Below are 24,890 nucleotides of genomic sequence, written 5' to 3'. Positions count from 1 at the left end.
GAGATCGACGTAGGGGCGGGATTAGACGTGATGACGGAGATCGGCGTGGGGACGGGGATAGGCATGGTGACAGAGATCGGCGTGGGATGGAGTTAGGCGTAGTGACGGAGAACGGCGTGGGGGAGGAGACACATGCGGCGTTGTGGTCATGCAGGTTAGTGATGTCACTGGGGGCGGAAGTGGCTGTGGCGACGACCGAGACAGTGTTCTTCCCGATAGCCGCGGGGGCCGCGGCGTTCCAACCCCAACCTCACACCTCCCCCCTTACTTCCCTCCAAGGCCCCAAGGGACACTTCCATATCCGCCACAAATTCACCTGCACCTCCACACACATCATCTATTGCATCCGCTGCACCCGATGCGGCCTCCTCTATATTGGGGAGATAGGCCGCCTCCTTGCGGAACGTTTCAGAGAACACCTCTGGGACACCCGGACCAACCAACCCAACTACCCCGTAGCCCAACACTTTAACTCCCCCTCCCACTCCACCAAGGACATGCAGGTCCTTGGACTCCTCCATCGCCAGACCATGGCAACACGACGGTTGGAGGAAGAGCGCCTCATCTTCTGCCTGGGAACCCTCCAACCACAAGGGATGAACTCAGATTTCTCCAGTTTCCTCATTTCCCCTCCCCCCACCTTGTCTCAGTCAAATCCCTCGAACTCAGCACCGCCTTCCTAACCTACAATCATCTTCCTGACCTCTCCACCCCCACCCCACTCCGGCCTATCACCCTCACCTTGATCTCCCTCCACCTATTTTCAGCTCTGATATCCAGCATCTGCAGCCCTCACTTTCTCCTCCAAATTCACTGAACCATATACTCACTCGGCTGAGTCTCACTTTGGATGGGATCTGAAAAATGTGTTGCTGGAAAAGCGCAGCAGGTCAGGCACATGCAAGGAGCAGGAGAATCGACGTTTCGGGCATAAGCCCTTCTTCAGGAATGAGGAAGGTGGGATCTCTCCTTCTGACCATGTGAAGCGTACTCATTTTCCAATTTCAACAGGCCGACTGTGAAAGAGCTGAGATAAACTGAAGTGCTTTCGAAACATGCAGCAATCCTCCAGCAATCCTTGGTATTACGCAGTTCTTTTCTCATTACTGTCCACAATTAAACATATGTAAAAATGAACAGACATGGTCTTTATAGTTCTATGTTTACTGATGTTACTGTTTATTACACACACACACAACTGATGTGACAAAGAAAATTGCTGAAGGCAGAATGGTGGATGTTGTCTATATGGACTTCAGCCTGACGTTCAACAAGGTTCTGTGTGGTAGATTGGTTAGCAAAGTTAGATCAAATGGAATCCAGAGAGAGCTAGCCATTTGGATACAAAATAGGCTTGAAGATAAAAGTCAGAGGGTGATGGTGGAGGATTGTTTTTCAGACTGGGGTTCTGTGAACAACGGTGTACTGCAAGGATCAGTGCTGGGTCCACTGCTTTCTGTCACTTGTATCAATGATTTGGATGTGAATATAGGAGGAATTGTTAGTAAGTTTGTAGATGAGACCAAAATTGGACAATGCAGAAGGTTATCGCAACGTACAACAGGAATTTGATCAGATGGTACAAGGAGTGGCAGAGAGAATTTAATTTAGATAAATGTGAGGTGTTGCGTTTTGGTAAACCAAATCAGGGCAGGTCTTGTACTGGGGAATGTTGGCGAACAAAGAGACCTTGAGATGCAGGTTCACAGTTCCTTGAAGGTGGAGTTGCAGGTAGACAGGGTGTTGAAGAAAACGTTTGATGCACTTGCCTTTATTGGAATGTAGGAGTTGGGAGGTCATGTTGCAGCTGTATTGGACATTGGTTAGGCCACTTTTGAAATACTGCATTCAATTGTGGTCTCCCTGCGATAAGAACGATGTTATGAAACTTGAAAGTGTGCAGAAAAGATAAACAAGGATGTTGCCAGGGTTTGAGCTATAGGGAGAGGCTGAATTGGCTGGCGTTATTTTCCCTGGATCATCAGAGGCTGAAGGGTGACCTTATAGAAGTTTATAAAATCATGAGGGTAGAGATCAGGTGAATAGCCAATGTCTTTTTCCCAGGGTAGGGGGGTCCAAAACTGGAGGGCATTGTTTAAGGTGAGAGAAGAAGGATTTGAAAGAGACCTAAGGGGCAACGTTTTCACGCACAGGGTGGTGTGTATATGGATTGAGCTGCCAGAGGAAATGATGGAAGCTGGCACAATTACAACATTTAAAAGGCATTTGGATGGGTACATGAATAGGAAGGATTTGGAGAGATAAGGGCCAGATGCTGACAAATGGGACTGGATTAATTTAGGATGTCTGGACAGCATGGACGAATTTGACTGACAGGTCTGTTTCCATGCTGTACATCTCTATGACTCTGTGACTCTAAGTGTAGTTATTGATTACAGTCATTGGAGTCCATGAGTGACTACACTAACTCCATTACAGAATGACTGAAGATGAGGCATATACCTTTATTTCCAGAATGTCACAAGACAGGAATTTTGATGTACGTGTTTTAAGGTACAATCCTTCCTCATTTAGAATTTATGCTATAATGCAATAGAGTCAATCAAATTTGATTGAGATCCCTCTATCTGTGATTCTGGGGCCTCGGGATGTGGCGAAGATGAATCAACGATTCAGCAGTTCTGGCTGAAGATGAAGTAAATGCTTCAGTTTTATCTTTTGAATTGATGTGCTTGGTCTACCCCGTTATTGAGGATGGAAATAGATGTGGAGCCTCTGCCTCCTCTTGTGGTCCTGTGTTCTATCTTCACCTGTTTTACACCTCATTTGTCGATATGCCTGGTCTTGTTTCTAGCATGTCCTCCTGTGCTCTTCACTGAACTAGGGTTGGCTTGATAGTAATGATACAGTGGGTGATATACCATGTCTTAAGGTTACAGGTTGAATACAATTCTGCTGCTGCTGTTGCCCCACAGCACCTAATGAAAATTCCGATTTGAGCTACTTTGCTAAGAAAATATAGCCTGATCTGAGGACTTGAACCCAGGTTTCCTGGTTCAGAGGTAGGGACAATACCACTGCGCCTCAAATGCCCACTCCGAAAAGATGTGGAGATCATTGGACAATCTTTTCAAGGTGGGTATCATAAACACCAATTGATGACCTAGTGCCTCTGGTTTCACAGCACATCACTGCGACACTTGTCAGTTGAGAGCATAGGGAAGCAGGCGATCTCAGAAATGACGCTGGGCCTACAATAGGTGAGCAGAAGATCCATCCCCAAATAACACCCATAATCCTCTTGCTGTCATCAATTCTTGATTTAATTTTTAACCTTTCAAATACATTCCAAGAGAGTTGAAACAGTAGTGGCCCGGAAAAATTGTTGAATACTACTCTCTGTCTATATTTCAGCTGTAATGCCACAAAATATTTTGAGGATTAAAGGAATGGGTACCTTCTAAATCCTCATGTTTTTCTTTAGGGCTTTTTCAGGAGAACCATACAGAAAAACCTTCATCCAGCCTACAGTTGTAAATATGAAGGAAAATGCATCATCGACAAAGTAACAAGAAATCAATGTCAGGAATGCCGGTTCAGAAAGTGCATTGCAGTTGGCATGGCAACTGACTGTAAGCAGCTTTCCTACTGATTTTTTAGTTATTTTCTGCTTTCTATTTTTCGAAATAACTTCTTTCAGTTCCCTTTCCCCTAACATTGTTGCTGTACACCATTCCACAAGATGTTTACAGATCAGTTACAACTAAAGAACTTAATCCTTAAAATTCTCTTCCAAACCGTAGTGCATAGAATATTTGAAATGCTGAGGAGGTAAAAATTGCATGTAAAACAGACAGATTGGCAAATATGATGGTGAAGGGGTTCCGCTTCTGTTTTATTTTATTTCAGACAGCTACAGTTTTTAATTATAAAAGCTTGGTAATTCATGTCCTTCAAAGAAATGTTTCAAAAAATTCCTGAAATCACCCAGTCAAGGCTGAGGGATCCTGTTAAACTGGCATCAATAGCATAATTGTACTAATGTTTATGTAGCGATGCTCAGGAGAATAGTGATCATAAAATGTAAAAAAGAAAGCGTGGTCGTTTGATTGCTTTGTTTCTTTGTGTAATTAGTGGTGTTGGATGATGGCAAACGGTTAGCAAAACGCAAACTAATAGAGGAAAACAGGGAAAAGAGACGTCGAGAGGAACTGACAAAGGCACTTATAAACAAACCTGAGCCGACAGATGAGGAGTGGGAACTTATCAGAACCGTGACGGAAGCCCACATGGGCACGAATGCTCAAGGAAATCACTGGAAACAGAAGAGAAAATTCCTGGCAAGTTGCTAAGCAGCTGATGAAAAATTAGAATGTGTTAATTCCCAGTATTCCATGAAATAAGAAGTGTCCCTTGCTGTTTTATATTTTGCAAATGTTTTGGTTATCAACTTTCTTTCCAAATGTTTTGAAAAAGAAACAATTTTCACAGATAAATAGAGAATCTGTGAGAATCTGAAAACATTCCTCAGTACTAAGACACTTAAAACAGTTAATATGAAAATACTTGTTAATGTACTTTTTGCATTCACATAGTTCCGACTCGTAATTGTGATAGCCATTATGAGATAACAAGTTGAAGGTGCCAGTTTTAGTCCATTATAGCAGAAAATCATAAGCAATGATGGTTTATTATTACCAAAGCAGAGATAAGATCATGTAACATTATACAAAGAGACATGTCAGAATTATAACATGACATTTGACATCTTAGGCTGAACAATCAGTCTCCCCTTCAATTTTCTCATTATTTATCCAACTCATCTTAACAACTGCCTACCTGTGCAGTGCTTTCTCGGTTAGCATTGTTGTTGTGTCCTGATGAGTGTATATTTAAGTGAAGCAACTTCAAGTAATTACAACCAATGTAATAGCTGTAATTAAGTTTTGAAAGAAGTTTCTCATCTCTTACAAACCTTATACCATGTAAGTTTAATCTTGTACATTCTTAAATTTAAATTCCATCTTAAAGGAATATTTTTCAAAATAAGATCAATTTTAAGATCCAAATGAAATATGTTTAAAAGTAATATGGGGTGGAGTATTATTGCTAGACTGTTCATCCAGAGACCCCAGTTCTGGCCATCCAGGTTCGAATCCCGTCACAGCAGATGATGGAATTTGAGATCAAACCCCACTAAAAATCTGGAATTAAGAATCTAATGATGACCATTGAGATAAATGTTAATTGTTGGAAAAACCGATCTTATTCACAAATGTCCTTTAAGGAAGAAAACTGCAGTTCTTACCTGACCCACACTCCATTTGACTCCAGATCCACAGAAGTGTGATTTACTCTTAAATGCCCTCTTGGATAGACAATAAATTATGGCCTAGCCAGTGATGCCCTCATCCCATGAATGGATCTTTTAAAAAAACCATCTACTTACATTCCATCTCATCAACTCTGTCCTTATTCCCTGGCTTCTCCCACTAACCATTTTCCTTCTGTTTGCCATCATCTCCCGCTCACCACTTCCCTCTACAAAGCATTTGCTGTGAGAGAGGATGAAGAAGGTAGAGTGCAGGTGGGAGGGCCAAGGTGGAAAGTGGCTATGGTGAGCATGAGCACACCAGGGAACAGGAGTGGCATTTCCACAATGACACCAAAATGAGGACGCGTGACACTATATTGGCTCTGGCCAGAAATGGCACTAATGCAGAAATCCCACTGCAAAATGCACACAGAAGCCTTATTATAATCCATGATGTGAAATAATTCTGTATGAGGCACCTTAATATGGGGATTCACTGCACTTGTAAACAGATGGCTGAATAGACACAATACGCCAACATACTTCATTAACTGATCTCATGCAAAATATTGTTCCAGGATTGCAAATTTCTCTGGAGTCAGAGTGGACAAATTACTGGGATCGGATTCTTTTGGATCATATTTGGAATCATTAATTCACAATCATTTAACCCTGTATATGAACTCTTGGTATCATACTCAGCCTTTTTAAAGTGATATACAGGTTTATCCATATTCAATGGGGAGTGTGGGGGTGGGGGGGGGGAATTACCTGAACAATCATTCCAACTAATTGTCATCCTTTCCTCTTCCTTTTCATTGTCACATTCTCTCCTTCACCTCTATGCTGTCAGTACAGACACTTCTCCAACTTCTCTCACTGCTCCATGCTGTCGTTACAAGAAGTTCCTTTTCATTTCCCAATTTGCATGGACTTTCCCAATCATTAATTTGTTTTGACCATGACTCCTGCATGATTTTGTTACTTTACTCAAGGATTTGATTCAACACTGCAGGTAAAGCATTAATTTATTCACAAACTCAGGAATTCCCATATGCAGCACAAAATCACTGAAGTAATGCAGCAGCTTTAATTACAATTTCAGCTGAGATGGATTTTATCAGTGGATGAATCACAAGTGATATTTTTGGCCAGAGCCTGGCTTGCAGGCTCCTAAAATAAAGAATGTACAGACTTAGATGGATCTGACAACCACAATCCATTTAAAAGAGACTGGCTTGTAGGCCTAATAGACTTCCTCTTTTCTCCCAAGAGCCCGATGAGTTAACCCAAAGCCATATGAGCAAATGGCACCCAGGATCCCTGGAATCAGATCCCTGGCAAGTTAACATCCTGTGAAAGACATATGGGAAGAAGCTGACATTTGAAAATGTAGTTGATGGTGAATTGACAAAAGTAATGTTAATTGCATTGATAAATATTAATATTAATTGTTGCCATAATAATAGGACAACATAGCAATATTGAGAAAGGGACCAGCATAAATCAATTCATGAAGCAATTACATCTGTTTTTTTTACAATCTCTAGCCTGAAGATATTGGGCAAGCACCAATAGTGAATGCACCTGAAGGGAGCAAGGTAGACCTGGAAGCGTTCAGTGAGTTTACAAAAATTATCACACCCGCAATTACAAGGGTAGTGGATTTTGCCAAAAAGCTACCAATGTTCTGTGAGGTAGGATTTTTGTTTCCTTATTTATGATACCTGTGTTAATGGACTATTTGAATCTCTTTTCTCCATTGTTAACCAACTGGGAGGAACTGCACTGATCTGGTTCCACTGCTATCGATCTAACTATAGGCACAGGTTCACTCGACTGGTACTCTTTCCATTCTCACACTGTTATCTCTCATGTTCATAGTACCGATTCACAACTATTTCCCATCTATACTGGTCTTTCGTGACATCATCCAAAAGCATGGTGACTTTCAAATATCACACAGCTGAAGCCCATCACCACCTCTTCACTGTTGTCTGACATCCAGTACTGGACCAGCAAAAAGTCCCTCCAATTAATTATTTGGCAAGAGCAAACCCATTGTCTTTGATTCTGATCACAAACCAAACTGTCACAAAGTTGATGTAGCATGTGATTCTGAAATGAGTTTTCAATGACCTATCTGCACTATCATTAAAACAACCATTCCCAAATCCTAACATTGCCTGACACCGCCATTATCTCAGCTCATTGTTGCTGAAACCCTTCTCCTTGTCCTTGTTACCTCTAGACCTGATTGTTTCAATGCATTTATGGGTGGCCTTCCAAATTCTAGTATCTACATAATCTTGACATAATTCAAAACTCTGTGATCCCATGTTCTAACTTGCAAATAATGATGTTCACCCACATCCTTGAACTCATTAATCCACACTGGATGAGCAATGCCTTCGTGTTAAACTTCATACCCATCTGTCCAAATCCTCCACTAACTCGCCTTTGTCTATCTTTAATCTCCACTGCTTCATATCCCTCCAAGTTAACCGCACAGTACTATTCCTGGTCTTTAGCATTCCCTGGTTTTACTCATATCACTATTAGTGACAGTGGTTTTAGCTGCTGATGCAGCTCCTTAATCCACTGAGTCTCACAATCCTGCTTTTCTCCTTTAAGGAACCACTTAAACATATCTTCTTGACCAAATGTTTGGTCATCTGCCAAGAGTGTCCAGACACCAGTTTTATACTGAAATAACTGATTTTGGACGTCTGGTCCCATTCAAGTGCAGCTTGTCCATATCTGATCTTCTGAAACATACGCTGTTTATAATGCCACATGACTATCCAGGAGAATTCCTGAGTGGATATTCACTGATAAACTTAGTCCAGATGATTCAATAATGAATAGTATCAAAGTAAACTAGTCAGAGCTTGGGCAGTTCTAAATGATCACCCTTCCAGCCTCATTGGTTCAGAGTTGACCAAAATCAATCTCCAGATCAGTGGGGATGCAGCTAAGGTAGGTTGAAGTGGTCATCTTTACAGGCTGCGTATTTAGACTCCTCCAACCCTTTGATCATGTTGGATTCGCTATTGCTCACAGAGTCTGTTCTGACAGAGAGAACAACAATGACCCAGCAGGACCCCAACCAGCATCTATAGAGTTAAAGTTTGAGCTGTACTGGTTGTAGACTGAATCTCAAGCAAACTAGACTCAAGGGAAATCTAAACTCTCAGCTGGATGAGTCATACCTGGCACAAAGGAAGATAGTTGTGGTTGTTGGAGGTCAGCCATCTCTGCTTCAGGACATCTCTGCAAGAGCTCCTCAGGGTAGATATTTTCTAATCAATCTGTTTAGAGATGTGATTACACATTTCTGGAGCTGATGAGACTTGAACCTGGACCTATCTGGTTTAGAGGTAGACCACATGAAACTCTAGTTCCTCAGGATTGTCTCCTAGATGCAACCATTTTCAACTGCTTCATCAATGACCTTCACCAATTCAATCACCATTCACCTCAAATAGTAAAGTCTCTTGTTTAATTTTCCACCACAGTTCACCACTGGATGTGGCAAGACGGCAGAATTAGATTTGAAATGTTGGTTGTGGGATCACTCTGCCCTGTCTATTGTATGATGCTACCACTCTGGCATGCAAAAGTCCCTGTGTTGTAGCTTCAGCAGATTGACACCACGTTTTATGCCATGTTTAGTACTGCTTCTGCTATGCTGTTCTTCATTTTCATTGAATCTTTTGATACAAACCTTGAGTGTGATTTCCCTTGAAATATTTTGGCAGGAAATTAATTCTGCGAGCATTATGTTTTTCTGACATTGATTTGTTAAAAAATTACAAAACAAATATTATTAATTAAATGTAGAATGCAAACTGCCATCGGTTTTCAAATAAAACTGCCATTTTATGTTGTGCACTGATTGCTTTGTTTTATTTTCTAGCTACCATGTGAAGACCAGATAGTCCTTCTGAAAGGCTGTTGTATGGAAATCATGTCCCTGAGGGCAGCTGTCCGCTATGATCCTGAAAGTGAGACTTTAACTTTGAATGGAGAAATAGCTGTCAAAAGAGAACAGTTAAAAAATGGAGGCCTTGGTGTTGTATCAGATGCAATTTTTGATCTGGGAATATCTTTGTCTGCATTCAACTTGGATGACAGTGAAGTGGCTCTGCTCCAGGCTGTGCTTTTGATGTCTTCAGGTATAATGACATTTTCTGTTGTGTTACATAAAATATTTTTTTTTTCCAAATGGATTTGTACCTTCAGAGTTCCCTGCAATAATTCAACCATGATGTAGGTGTTCCTGCAGAACTCTGACAGTCACTGAATGCTTAGAGTTAGAGGATTTATCCTTTGTTTAGTTTCTTAACTGAACAAAAGTAGCAAACTAAATAATAGTGCAAATGTAGTCTCTCTCCATCAACCTGGTACAGGCAGGTTATAACTCAATGAAAAATGCTGAGATTATCTGCCTAAACATTGGATTATCATTTACAATTTCAGCATTAAATTTCATAAATCTGGCCAAGCTTTTACTGTCAGTGATCTGGCCTTCGATGTAGTGTGACATTTTTAATCATTCTGGTCTCATGTTACATGTGCCATTTTCCAGATAATTTATGATATTGTGACAATGAAAGAAATTTGATACTGGTGTTACAGAGAATTATATTCCGACAAATCTTCATTAATATTCAGCCAAAGAAGAAATTAAACTTTGTGTAAAATAGAAGAATATTAGAAGTGTACAAAAGATTGGTTCAAATTTTGGGAGTGATGAGGGGGAGGACTAAATAAGTTCTCTTTGCTGGTACTGTCCTTGCAAAGCTGAAAAACAGCCAAGTATTTTATTGAACTATGTGAAATGTGGTGGGCACAGAAAATAATACAGATGTTCCAAGCACAAATAGAACATTTGATTAATTGTTGTGCAATGAATGATCTGTAAGCTGTTTAAATGAGACAAGATGTAAAGGAGCATTTCAGTCAATCAGTAAAGAAAACAGAGTAGGAGCACCATGTTAATTTTAATAGACTTGTATTCCAGAGACCCAGACTAGCCCTCTGAGACGAGAGTTCAAATCAAAATGGAATTTTACTTTAAATACATCATAAATCCAGAATAAACACTTCATCTTATAAATAATCATCGTAAAACAGCTGTCCTTCAGGTAGAGACCTGCTATTCTTATCTGATCTAGCCTCCATTTAATTCTAACGATGTAGTTGACTCTCTATGGCCCTTCGAACTTCATCAGCAAGCTATTCAGTCATATCAACCTCCTACGAAAACACTGGGAGTATCTACATTACATGGAATGTCACTTTCTCAAAGACAATTGGGAATGAACAATAAATTCTGGTCTTACCAACAACGTTCACATTCCAGTGAGTTGTGATAGGCCTGTAAAAGGGACTTGTTCTGTCCTGCTCCTCTTGAAAGCAAGTGTTCCCTGCTGTGTGCCCAGCAGTGTAAGAACCTAGTTGGGTTATTTTTTCCAAAGGAGACAGAAGAAGCATGAGTGGGTGGAGTTAAGCTCACACAGAGCCACAGTTTGCAGGCTTTGCTTTCATTTGGTGAAGTTAGAATTTTGGAAGTCACAGGTTTGCCTTTGCCAAGATTGTTTATGAGAGACTGTTATATTGGAACAGCTAATCAGTAGTAATTGACAAATATTATTTTGTTAAGCATTTCGATAGAGTTACAGTTAAGCCAATTTTTGAAAAATTATTTTGTCTGTATTTTAATTGTAGTGTAAGAATAAAGTGTGTTTTGCTTACAGCCTCATAGTTTGACCAATCAAATCCTATCTGGAACGCCACGCCTTACAGTTGCTTCTAAATAAGAGAAATTAGGGTCGAGGCTATCTCCTTAAAGTATTTTAAGGGGTTTTGGTCTGATCCATTATACCAGGAACAATATTTTTAAAGTGTGTTTGAAATTAAAGATAAAATCATGTGACTAGTCAGTTGTGATGGGAAAAGACAAGAACATGTCAGAGAATTTCAGTTTAAATCTTGCTGGAAGGAGAGATACATTGCTAAGACTTTATGGTTTGCGTTCATCTACACAAATGCAAGAACGCCAATTGCAAACCATAACAGCAATTTATGCACCAGCAGGAAAGAATGCTGGTTAGTTGCTAAGTCGACTTTGATTGGCTGAGGCGTTGCCATAGAGAAAACAAAGGGAGCAATAACCTCTCATGCTACCAGGTAACTCAAAACTAGTGCAGACATATTGCTTTTGATTGCAGGGAACATTTCCTATTCATGTGATTTCTAGAATGGTAAAGAAACATATGATGAGCTTTTCTGATTATCTTAAGATGGGCATCAGTGTAGCTATGGGCACACTCAGGATTATTTCCTCCTTAATTATGAAAGTGCATTTAACAGTAAGCATTTCTTTTAGGTTTTGTAAGCCAGGGTTCGTTAAGTATATCTTGTATTCTTCCTATTACAAACAGTCAGAGGACCCTGTATTTGAATTAATCAGCCAAATCATTGGAAAAGCACTATCTACATACCGAGAATTGCACCAGCACTGAAATTTATTCATGATATTGCTCAGTGCAATGGTAGATAGTGAATTGGTTGGAAAGTGAGGAGTCACAGTTATAATGTCTGTAGCCTGGGGATAAGAGTGTAATGGAATTTTAAAAGATGCATAAAGCAGAAATATGCCATTAACCTAGATAACTTCAATGATGTTGGTTGCAATAACCTCATTCACTACCAACGCAATGATTCACAGCACCATCTTCTCCAGAGGGCTCAGGAGACACAGGTACACCTATGCCTGCTAGTTCTACACTGATTCAAGAAGGAAGAGAAATGTCAGTTGCTATATGATTAGGTAATGAGCTTGTCATATTTGAATAGTTGATGTACTGGATACTATGAAATTTGGACATCAAGGTTTCAGGATTGTTAAGAGTGTGAGTTGCGGATATACTGAATGTTAGCAGTGGCTGACTGCTGACTTCAGGGGGTTAGCTGGAAGGTTTCTCTCTCTGAGCTCTAGTGAATTGTCTCTCACAATTGTCCTCAGCTAACCTCATGCTGTATGCACGAGTTCTCTGTGGTCCTACCCTCACACTGCGGTTTGCTTACCAATGATTGTAGTACCATTTGTCATTGCTCTGCCATTCTGGGATTTCTGCCCTTGGTGCATATTTAAAGTGGAGCCTGCACCATGTTAGTCACTGTCAACCATGAATAGCCTTGCAAAGTACACTGGCAAGAGGGAAACAAAAAGCAAGAGATTCTAAGGGCACATTGGTTTCACAACTGATTTTTAATAGAGATAGAAGTTGACATTCTTAAATATATTACTTCTTTATCATAGAATCCCTACAGTGTGGATCAGGTCATTCAGCCCATTGAGTCCACACTGACATTCTAAAGAGCATCCCGTCCAGACCCAGGCCCCTATATTTCCCATGGCCAATCCACGTAAACAGCGCATCTTTGGACTATTGGGAGGAAACTGGAGTACTCGGAGGAAAACTGTGCAAACATGAGGAGAACATGCAAACTCCACACAGTCGCCCGAGGGTGGAATGGAACCCATGTCCCAAGCACTATGAGGCAGCAGTTTTAACAACTGTATTACTGTGCCAACTTATATCATCACTTGTCTGACTGAATATCATTTTAACTGCAGTTCCAAGAATCAAGCCATGTAGCTTACCCATACCTAGTGCCATTCCATCCTAGAACCATGTTTAAGGCCATGCCACTCTTCTCTAACACCCAGTATACCATTGTTCAATCTGGGGCATCACAGGCTGGAAAACTTTCAAACAGTTGAAAATGTAAGCTTTTATTGAGCAACAGGAAAAGCAAAGAGAAACAAACAAAAATGTTGTATTTGCTTTTGAGAACAAACAGAAGTCATTAGCCTTTGAGCAACAAAACAAATTACAGTCAGTGGATGATCACTGCACCCAACTCCCATCTATTGGAAGCAGATTAATCAAGCCCTTTCTGGATTATTGTGCCTGTTGCTCCTCTGTCATGCAAAAAGTGATGTTCCTGATGCTCAATATTTTCATCTTCCTACTCGGAAGATTGCTGCCACTCTGCCAGCTCTTTAGCATTCCCACTTTGGTTGCTGTAGTTCTACAGGACTCAACATGCAAGGATTATACTGGACACTCTGTACAGTGCAGAAACAGCCCATTTGGCCCATCGAGTCTACACTGACACTCTAAAGAGCATCCCACCCAGATCCAGGCCCCTTTCCTGTCCCTATATTTCCCATGGCCAATCCACCTAAACGGCGCATCTTTGGACAATGGGAAGAAACCAGAGTACTCGGAGGAAACCCAGGCATACTTGGGGAGAATGTGCAAACTCCACACCGACAGTTGCCCGACAGTGGAATGGAACCCAGTCCCAGGCATTGTGAGGCAGCTCCTCACGACTAATCCACACATCCAAGCCTTACTTTTAGGAGGCTAATTGTCTGAGTCAGGGGACTGAGTATGGGGTCATCTGCCCTAGATAGAGGGAAGCAATAACGAGAGATACTAAGATATAGGTATCATGTCAGCTCCCAGCTTACCTGGTGCACACTTCTAGGATGTGATGCTAGTGATCACTGGGGACACGTACATTGATGGAATGGAACCTTTTTCTGTCGGGCAAAAGTGAGGACTGCAGATCAGAGTTGAGAATGTAGTGCTGGAAAATAGTAGGTCAGGCAGCATCCAAGGAACAGGATTATCAACATTTCGGGCAAAAGCCCTTCATCAGGAACTTTTCTTAAAATAACACATATTCTGACCCATGATCATGACACCATTTGGCTGAAGCCTATGCAGTGTGTTTGCTACATCAGCTGCTGGCACATGCTGGAGCTGTGAGATTGATATAACACACTGCCGTACAGCAGCGTGTCCACCCCCTTGACTGATCAGTACTGACATTCATGACACACTAGCTCCTTTTATGACTGGACTAAAAGGCAATGCAAAGCAGGACATAAGTACAGTGAACAGTGAGCCTGTATGTTTGAAATAAGGTGGAAAAGTGCAGAGCTTCTGTAGGCATCCAAGTAGATGAGGTGAGTAGATGCTAAGAAAACACATGAAGAGCCCAGAGTGCTCCGTGCTCTGATGCATGGGATATGTGCCTGTCCCTTGGTGGAAAGCAACCTGGCAGCAGAATTACAATGAAAGGTATCAGTGCACTGCTAAGTGCAACGTTAAAGTGGAGGACTTATCATGAGTGAATCAGAGATGTGCCATCATGATGAGGTTGGCGCATGTCTGATGCCAATCCACACCCTTAGTGGCTGAAGTTCAGGGACCACTGCTTGAGATGTTGTGGACTATATGCAGGCCTGCAGGCTCTAGAGCCATCAAATAGCCATTCTGACTTTGGTGTCAGCATTTATTGCTGTCTAGTTTCTGTCCACACTCTACAAATTCAGATAAATAAGGCAAGAATACGGAATAACATGATATTATTCATGCAAATAGACCTCTTGCCACTCACTAGTGAGAGTCTCATCACATTCAAACCTTAAGTAGAAAACAGGACTCTCTCCCTTGACATCAAAAATCTCATTTTCCCTTACCCAACGGATTCAGCATTGCTCATGTCGTTCAGGGGTCAGGAGAATTCATCTCTTCATAAAATGAGACCTCATTGATGCTATATACACACATACGCACACACTCACACACTAGACACAATCACTCACACACCATGCACACACTCAGGCATTCTCATACCAGACACACTTAATCACTCACACGCTCTCACATATTTATGGCAGAGGAAAGCAGAGGTAACATTTTGGCTCCAGTGACCCTTCTTCAGAACTGATTGTATCTAGGCAAAGATTATATATGTGTATATATTATGTATGTACGATGAGGAGGGTGGAGGAGTAAACATTAGGTGGAGATGGAGCCAAGCTAAAGAGAGAGAGAAACAAAATTAGACGGACAAAGGAATGGGTAAAGGTCAGCGTGGGAGAATCAAGAGCTGATGGTGGGACCATTAATCTTACCCATTCATTTTTCTGTCCGTCAGATGCTACACTACTGCCGGGCACTGAGCTTCCTATGGAGTGTGCAGCCAATCAGCAACCTGTTCAAAACGTCAGGGAGAGGAAAGGGTAGCATAATGTTTGTGCACTGCCTACCTCACCTTGACTGGACAAGGGGTAATCATGTATCATAATCCTGTAACCACAAACTGATCTTATTGAACTTCAGTCCATTGGATTTTGTGTGCTAATATTTGTCATTGATTGGAATAAAGCTTCCCCATTGTTGTTCTCACATGATTTAAATTTTTTTGTTATGACTGATTTATGTCCAAATTGAATTAAATTGACATTTGTTTTCACTGTCTTTAGTAATGGTGGGTTTTCATTATTCTTGTGTAGATCGGCCTGGCCTTACCAGCATAGATAAGGTGGAAAGAATCCAGGAATCCTTCCTTCTTGCATTTGAACACTACATTAATTATCGCAAGCACAATGTGGCTCACTTTTGGCCAAAACTACTGATGAAGGTGACAGACCTGCGAATGATTGGAGCCTGCCACGCAAGCCGCTTTCTTCACATGAAGGTGGAATGTCCAACAGAACTTTTTCCACCATTATTCCTGGAAGTTTTTGAAGATTAGGAGTTGAACTTTGAACGGATGCACTACCCTAATATCTGTGAACTGCATTAGCACTACTGAGCAGTGATTCATGGGATTTCACAGAGTACCTTTTCCAGATATGGTGAGAAACATTCCATTAATGCGGGTACTAGTGATTTTGTGAACGTAGCTTTTTGTACACATTTCTTGTGTTATCTTGTGGACTAATGTTGTTCATGTTTATTTTCAAATAAGATAATATGGTAGAATATTGCTTTGTGGTAAGGAACTCCAATCTCCAGGTGTCATATGAATTTTCTTTTGCATGGGTCTTTAATGGAAATAGTATGACAAAATCTGCTGCAGCTATAGCTGCCAACTAGCTAGCATTGTATAAGATTAAACTCTTTTAATTCAATAAGGAAACTGCAGAGCTACACCATGTTCTGGAACCAAAATGCCAGCATGAACACAATAACTGAGAGACTTCCTACCTCTCCACTCACCGAGATCTGAGTTGCCTTTTGACCATTATTCATTGATCATTTAAGTACTCAGTCTGGGTAACATTGATGCAGTTGGAATGTACAGTGTCAATGCAATGAATATAAATAGATAAATGAAGGCTCATCAGCTTTTCACTACACTACACTAACAGGAAGAATAAAATAGAGAACTAAATAACACAATAATTTCCGCCTTCTCCTTCAGGCTGCCAATTTCAAAATGTAAATGGATGTAAAATTAAACTTTGTGCAACAAATCTCAAACCGAGTCAATCTCCTCAAAGTATCAGCCAGAGATTTCAAATAGAAAAGGCCAGTTTTGCTCTTAGAAGCACTCTCCTCAGATTGGAATTGAGGATTGTGAGCAAAGACTTTTCACAGCTCTGTCCTGGCTTTGGCTGTGCTGCACTGACACTGACATTGAAAACCAGCATTCTTTGATCAAAGTAAATGGTAAAGCCCAGCCTTCAATATTCAACTGTCATCAAATCTGGAGCTGAGAGGAGAAGGAGTAACTTTCTGACTGCTGAAAGTTTATAAAATCATTGGTGGTACACACACTCACAAACACACACATTTAAACTGTTGATTTGGAACTCTTTGTATTAGGGTCATGCTTGATCTTACTACACATGAACTTTCCAACTCCAGGGAAAAATAGACACTCAGAAATAATTATTTTATTTAGCTCTTTACATTTGCTCATTACCATACGTTATCTCCCATAGCTTGATAGAGCTCATATTTACTTGGTGCTAATCCATTTGCAGGTAGAGCTTTAATGCCTGCTGCAAAATGGTGCTATAACGTTTGAAGCTTTATCTCTTCAAACTGTGGGAATAAATATTAGCATTAAAAATGTTAATATACATGCCTTGATGCTGAAATCCTAACTGTGCCATTTGGTTGTATTCCTGATTAACAGTAACACATCCTTGCAACTATTCCAGTCCTGGTTAATATTGCTGATGAAAACTGCAGGACTGCAAGCCATGAAAATGTAGGCATTTACCTGCTGCAGTTTTCCCTGTGTTGTACCAATAATAGTTTCCTGATGAATGCACACCCTAACCAGTTATCTTTGCCATTTTAGGTGCACCTTTGTTGAGCTAATAGGATTATGTTGATAGAAAATTAAAGTTCCATGCATAATTGTTTTAAAAGACCAAAGCCAGACCTTTGAAACAACTGGTAGGTCCTGGCAAGACTAAACCAAAGGTTTTTATGTTCGATTGATTTTTTTTCTTTGGCCACGTATAATTGCACTTCTACCTGGAATGCACTACATAGCAAGAAACAGCAGCAAATTTCCCATGAAACCATTTACCAAGAGGAGAGGAGATAAAAATGGGGATGCAGGGGTGTTCGATGGCAGAGGGAAAGATTGGACAAAAAGTTTTGGGGCAGAGAGAATGCATTCAACCAGGGGAGTAAGGTAGGTGATTAAATATTGTTTTAGAGGAAGAATTTCTCACATAACTTTAAATAAATTGGCCTTCTAAACGGACTTTGGTTGATAAGTTACATATACTTTGGCATTCTTTGTAAAGTAACAAATAAGTTATCCAAATGCCCACTAGTCACGACTTAGCTGAACACACAGGCTAAGAATATTGAATGCACAGACAATCAGGATTAAAAAGAAACTGTGTAGAAAGCCAGAATTCTATTTTTGATAAGTGAAGCACATTAATTATTAATTAATAACAGAATGATATGCCTAAGGAAAAAAAGCCACTTTTGTTGAAATAAATCATACCAGGTGTATCATGTTTGCACAGTATCGATTAAATTTATGATATTCCTTGGTATTTGAATAAAAGAACGACCACTTTAAAGAAACAAAGAAAAATACACGTTTTCGATCTTGCTGCAATCCTGTTTTAACAAGTATTTAAGTGCTGTGAAACTATAATAGTTTGTTTTTTTTCTCATTAGCTATAAAGTCCTCTGTGTGAGGAAGACAGCATTGGCTAAGGTAGCAAGTAAGCCTAAAGTTGTACTGTAGGAAATATAATTGGTCTGAATTCTGGCATCAGCAACCATTAGAATGTTTTGAGTATTCCATAAATTTCATTTCACTTTGCTGTTTGTATACAAACTGATATATTTCTGAATGTATATCTATTAGGGCCTATGTCACATAAAGCTAAAATATTCATATGGGACAGAAATGTTTTGGTGAAGACATCTTTGCTTTAACTGCCTCTGAATTTAGTATATGCTTGTTGATCAGCTTGCGTCCCTGCCTTGTCAACACCACAAAGTTATGTGGTCTTAAAGTAGTCTGTCTGGTCATTCTGAACTTACACCTTTTAAAATGTATTTCTTTCTGGTGCTTCATGAGAAAATTGTATTGTGAGATTCTTGATGCCAATGGCAACTAATATTGAATGTCCTTTGTAACAGAGGGAATGAGAAGCTGATGCAAAACGCTAAACACAATATTAATGTTTCATTATTTTATAACATTTGTATCAGAATTACAACCCAACATTTTCTGGAATCTTCTCTGGTAGGTTTAGGCTATCTAAAGTGCAACATCACCCCACCACTATTTTCATCCAAAAACTCTCCAAGATTGTTCTGGAACAGCAGATGGAGAATTGGGTAAATTGTAGCAAACTGTATTCTCCATTCAGTTATGTATGATTTGATTAATTCACTCAGTGGAAGACTTTGGAATATGCAGCCTATTTCACTCAAGAATGAGCGTATTATCCTTTGATTTTTGTAAGGATTATATCCAGTGCTTAATCTAAATAAACTCCATATCCCTTTGTCTTCAGCCATACCATTAGAGCAGTGAATGAACCAAAAGGCTCAGAATTTTCATTTTCAAGTTTTTGGCAATGTATAACTAAGTTAACAGTACCTGAGCACATTGCATAACAGTTCATAAGATAATGAAAAACAGTTTGTTCTTACGTAGAATATTTAGGTAAATGATGTCAATCTGATAATTTAATACATTTCCCAAAAGCAAATGAAATGTCATTTTCTTTTAAAAATTAGTCAAGAAAGTGCCAAAAAATAGTGGTGTTTCAGTTTATTTTGTTCAAAACAATTTTCATGTGATATAGTACTTTAATTCTTGGGGACTAATGGTACAAAATAATGCAATCATATTTAAATCTTTACAGAAATCTGTATTGGATCACCAAAAGATTGAGGCTAAAAATAAAAGAAAGAACTTGCATTTATATAGCACCTTCTGAACCTCAGGCTCTCCCAAAGCACTTTATAAGGCAGACATTGTATGTTTGTTCTCTCCTCCTTGGGTATTAGTAATTGGTGGATGAATAATAATTATTTGCAGAAGCTTTGAATAAAAATCATTAATGTACAATCTATAATTTTCTTCAATTGGGTGGAATAAGATTTGTATGTAATAGTGCACTTCATGAGTAATGTGGTAAGGAGGTATATTGCTAATAGAATAACCTGCGATGCGAGCACTGTAGATTGTAATTGGACCATTCTAAAGCTTAACAGAGTTCGAGCTTCAGTGTTATTTGTCCTGAATTCACAATTTTGGTTGATAACTTCCAAACACTAATTGTCAAACAATCCAACTTCAAATCTGTCTTGCAGCATTTGTCACTCATCTTGTGTTTATTTATATGCTGCATTACTTTCAGTCCGAATTTTTTTTTTTCAGATTTCATTTTACACATATAGCAAATTATAAAACTGGCGCATAAGAACATAGCATTCTAAAGAAATAATCTTTATTACATTTTTTCTAATCAAATAAATGTCTTTAAGTTTGCCAGTGCATTTAGAGTAAGTCAAAAAGTTACTGTAAATTATACTTGGACCTTTCAACAGTTGCAGAATTTTGCTGGACTGTAAAGATGCTCCAGTTTAGCTCAAGCTAAACGTTGTATGCAATTTTGCCTCCAAAGTCTGTTCATTCTCAATAGGGCCTTAAAAATGGACCTTCAGTTTAAAATAATGGGTGGGAGGGGAGGGAGGGGGGAGAGATTGGGAATTTTACTTTGGGCCATGTGTGCCCACTCCAGAAACCACCTCCCTTCTCAAGTCAATGCCTATTTTGCCTGTGAATTTGACTTCTGGGGACTTCCGGATGCAGAGGGAGCCTGGTGTGAATATGGTGGTCAGACCTCACACCTATTTTGTGGTTCTGATACCCAATTCAGCAAAAGCAGGTAGAGCAGCCACTGTGCCAGTCCCACTTGGTTTTTTTTTTCAAACGTATCATGTCCTAGCCAACATTCTTGCAAGAATATGCTACAGGCTGCCAAAAACAGGTGAACTTTTTGTTTTTGAATTCTCCTACTGTGGATCTAGGAGCAACAGGAATGTGATTGCAGATCCCCTGTAATACGGAAATGAAGCATTTGTTCTAATTTGGAACCAGTAAACCTTCCGGGCATATGTCAGGCTTGGAACTGACACAAAGTAAATTCCTGCCCTAAGCTATTTACATCTTGTGGGAGAAAGGGGAAAAAAATGTTAGTTTGCACATCCACTTATGGATTTCATTAGTTGGTCATGGAGCAGTCTGATGTCTAGTCTGGCTTGAAATAAACACATGATAGTCAAAAGCATGCAAGGAGAACATTGGGGTCAACAGTAACTTTAAAACGTAATTCAGATTTTGAAATCTCAGTTGTAGAGGACAATTATTAAGCATTTTGCTATTTATTTTATATTGAGCCTATTTATAATACACTATGCTTACCTGTGCATGATTGAATTCTAAAGTCATATGTATAAAATTAATATTGGCTGTACGGAGAATAAATATTGTAAGTAGACAGATGAGCAAATATCCTAATATACTTTCTTTCTTTTGTTTTAAGTAATCTAGATTGTTTCCTTTCTGTATTTTCATGCCAGTTCATTGGGAATTGTGCTGGATTCAGTTTCCAATTAGTCTTAAATGAAATCCAATCCAAAAAGCTGAATTGATTATTTGATTAAACAAGAGAGCTTGATTTTTATAACATTGAAATGCAGATGAAAATCATTTTAGCCTTAATAAAGTCTATTAACAGCTCATACTTTTATTTAGTCAAATAGTTGTATTTTACCATAGGTAATTCACTTCCCTTTTACCTATTGATTTTTCTGTCCTTGACTTTCTGGGACATGTGGATTTATTTTTTGCCTTTGGTACCATGCCCAAGTGGCCATGTGAGATCTGAGAATGAATGTTAAAAGGAAGATTCCCTTCTGAATGCTGAAATGAGAGGGAGGGCTAGGTATATATGGTCGTGGCAACATGCTGGGGGTGGCTGAAATTCTGAGGGTAGATTCAATAAATGTGAAGGTAGACGGCATGCTATCACAATCAAACACAGTCCTATTACTTCTTGCAGAGATTCCTCTGCTAATACCTTGATCCTATCTTCAGTCACACTGTTCCCTTTCCACTGTAACTTGTCATGAACACACAAGTGCTACACCACTCCTTTTACCACTTTATTTCTCACCATCCAAGGTGCTAGATGCTCCTTTCAAGTGAAAGTGATTGACCTGTAATTTTTTCAATTTAGTATCCTGTGCTTGCTACACGCTATGCAGTCTCCTCTGCAAGGGGAATACCAAAACGCAGATTTTCCAGCCACTTTGTAGGGGCGGCACAGTAGCTCAGTGGTTAACGCTGATGCCTCACAGCGCCAGGGTCCCAGGTTTGATGCCAACTTCGGGCAACTGTGTGTGGAGTTTGCACATTCTCCCCGTGTCTGCGTGGGTTTCCTTCGGATGCTCTGGTTTCCTCCCAAGTCCAAGGATGTGCAAGTTAGGTGGATTGGCCATGCTACATTTTCTGTAGTGTTCAAGGATCTGTAGGTTAGGTACATTAGCCATGGGAAATGCAGGGTTGAAGGGATAGGGTAGGAGGCTGGGTCTCGATGGGATGGTGTGGACTTGTTGGACTGAATGGGCCTGTTTCCACACTGGGGCTCTATATAAGAAATCACCTCCATTCAGACCACAAGCATGACCCTATGCTTTTGGCCACCTCATTTTAAGAATGTATCCATCTCTGACCTTCCTGTCCTTGACGTTCTGCACTATTCTACTGAAGCTCAGTATAGGCTTGAGAGCCAGCACCTCATCTTTCTATTTGGCACTTTACAACGATCCAGGCTGGACATTAAGTTCAAAATAACAGATCATGACCTGTGTTGTTATTTTTCTCTTGCCTTCAGATTTTTTTTTGTTTTCAGACAGATAATGATGATGATTCTGATTTTTTGTATACACACCTTCTCTAAACTCATGTCTTGTTTCTTCACTTACCCTATTACCATCTCCCTTTGCCTTACACCAATACTCCGTTTTAATGTTTCCTGCTTTCAACCCAATCACAGGCCTCCCCTTTTGTATTTTCCTCACTCTGCCTTTCCTTACCTCTGGAGTTGCCTGTTTCATCTCTTTTTGCATTGGAACAGGGAACAGTCAAATTCAACAGATTCAATGCTGTCATTCCCATATTTGCATCTCCTTTGTTAATTTTGACCCCATCTCTGCTGTTTAATCCCATAGGTACTAAGAACAGTTCTAGTATCCCTATTCACCAAAGGAATTCAATTAACTCAGCGTGAGGCTGTCTATTTTTCACAGTTCAGGTGAAGTTTTCTCTTTAACAAAAGTCACTCACCCTTTGTTCTGCATGAGTAAAACCTTTGAAACATTATTATGGGCAGGTAAGTTCTATGCAGTTATCCACAATAAGTGCTTGCAGTTGAGCATAATTGATACTGAAAATAGATTGAACACACGTGATGGTAGAGTTAAAGATTGTTAAAGGAGGTGGTGCCGTCATAACCAGACCAGACTACGCTTTTGGTAACCTGTCATTTTAAGACCCAGCAAAATAAGCTTCCTTTGATCCGTTATTCAAAGGGTTGAAAATTGTAATATGGTTTGTACCTGTAACACAGTAACAGATAAAAATTCAATCATTTTAACTAATAATACTTGAGATTGTGATCTTTTTCTTCATATCTTGATCACCCTAAGTGTTAACTCTTATTCACTTGGTTCCCCTGGAACTGTTAAATTCATATTATGAGGATTTATTTTTCAACAAGCTGAGTGTCTGGTGTATAGAAATCTGATCTGCACTCAAGTTGCCATAATGAATAGAAATCTTGAATAAATAAAGCTACTAACATTTGCTGATATTCAGGAAAAGAAGTTAGAATCTTTATAAAGATGTTCCCGTTTACTTCTTTAAACCTCTGGAATCAAAATAATTTCTGACTGTGTTTAAGAAATTTCCAGTATAACTGGTGCAATTGTGTTTTGTTGTTTTGCTATTAAATGGCACATTACTGCTTATGGCTGGTAATTATTATGTAAGCGCTGATGACAGGGTATTTTCCTAATAAATTGTAGGATGAAATGCCAAACCCAGAAGTGACTATGGTGTAAATAAATAAGCTATGCTGAAGGTTGCTCATCAGCTCTTTGTTAATTATACAAATTTATATTGCACACTGTGAAGAAAGAGGTATATATGATGCAGTTACTTGCTGTCAACTAATATTTGGATAGTTGCTGTTGACAATCACATTGTATGCATTGTGTAATGTGTATCATATACATTTCAGCAATGGTGCAGAATAATATTTTATGTAATTGTGAATGCTGTATTTTAGTATAAATATTTTATGTAATAAAACAAATCTGAGGAAAAAAAAGGCCATAAAATAATTGTGAGCACAATACATTGTAGTTTTATATAAAACACTTAAATTTAAATTTCCAACATACATTACAATGCATGAGTGCTTCTAAAAGAGATTGATTTTTTTGTGTTGGTTAAGGATACCAGAAAATATGGAGCAAAGATGAGAGAAAGTAGTTAGGTAGCCATAAACCATCATCTCACCGAATGGCAGAACAAGCCTTAAGAAACTAGATAATCTATCGATGTTGTGCGATATTCAGTTGTTCAGCACTGGTTAAAATTTACCAATATTTTTGATGGTGTTGGCATGTCATGTACTAAGCCCTAATTAATTTCAACACAGCCACAATGGTGGCCATAATCAAAGGAAACGACCAAGAAAAGAATATATCTTCTCTATAACAGAATCATCCTGACTGCCTGATAGTTCATCTTTTAGCAGTTGAGAGAGACCTGGAGAAACAGCATTTGCCTATTTCTTTTCCAATTTGAAATGGTACTTGTAATCAGGAGATGAAATGCTTGTACTGTTATAATAAATTGTTGGTTTTGGTGCCTTTTCCCCTCCAGAAATTGAAGCAAAGATTGATTTTTCTCCCCCCTGCTGTACTCCCGATAAAGAACCTTATCCAAAAGCAGTACATGTTTTGAGATCTGAGTGCACTGCTCACCAGTTTATGATCATATTCTGGATTAGTGGTGCTGGAAGAGCACAGAAGTTCAGGCAGCATCCAAGGAGCTTCGAAATCGACGTTTCGGGCAAAAGCCCTTCATCAGGAATAAAGGCAGTGAGCCTGGAGCGTGGAGAGATAAGCTAGAGGAGGGTGGGGGTGGGGAGAAAGTAGCATAG

The 24,890-nt window shown here is 39.6% G+C and overlaps 1 protein-coding gene across 8 annotated transcripts in view; it reads left to right on the top strand.

Annotated features, from left to right (window-relative positions):
• Positions 1-22,049, top strand: part of LOC122549654 (thyroid hormone receptor beta) — a 182,779-nt gene extending 160,730 nt beyond the window's left edge. For all 8 annotated transcript variants that reach the window (XM_043689449.1, XM_043689448.1, XM_043689450.1 and 5 more), the window contains 5 exons: positions 3,446-3,593; positions 4,096-4,301; positions 6,826-6,972; positions 9,195-9,453; positions 15,663-22,049. In XM_043689449.1, coding sequence (XP_043545384.1) covers positions 3,446-3,593; positions 4,096-4,301; positions 6,826-6,972; positions 9,195-9,453; positions 15,663-15,904 — 1,002 coding nt within the window. In that variant the 3' untranslated portion in view covers positions 15,905-22,049. The remainder of the gene's footprint in view (positions 1-3,445; positions 3,594-4,095; positions 4,302-6,825; positions 6,973-9,194; positions 9,454-15,662) is intronic.
• Positions 22,050-24,890: the final 2,841 nt, after the last annotated feature.

Source organism: Chiloscyllium plagiosum, chromosome 5 (assembly GCF_004010195.1).
Source record: "Chiloscyllium plagiosum isolate BGI_BamShark_2017 chromosome 5, ASM401019v2, whole genome shotgun sequence".
Classification (NCBI taxonomy): domain Eukaryota; kingdom Metazoa; phylum Chordata; class Chondrichthyes; order Orectolobiformes; family Hemiscylliidae; genus Chiloscyllium; species Chiloscyllium plagiosum.
Note: the sequence above shows the minus strand (reverse complement) of the source record. Positions and strands in the feature narration are given on the sequence as shown.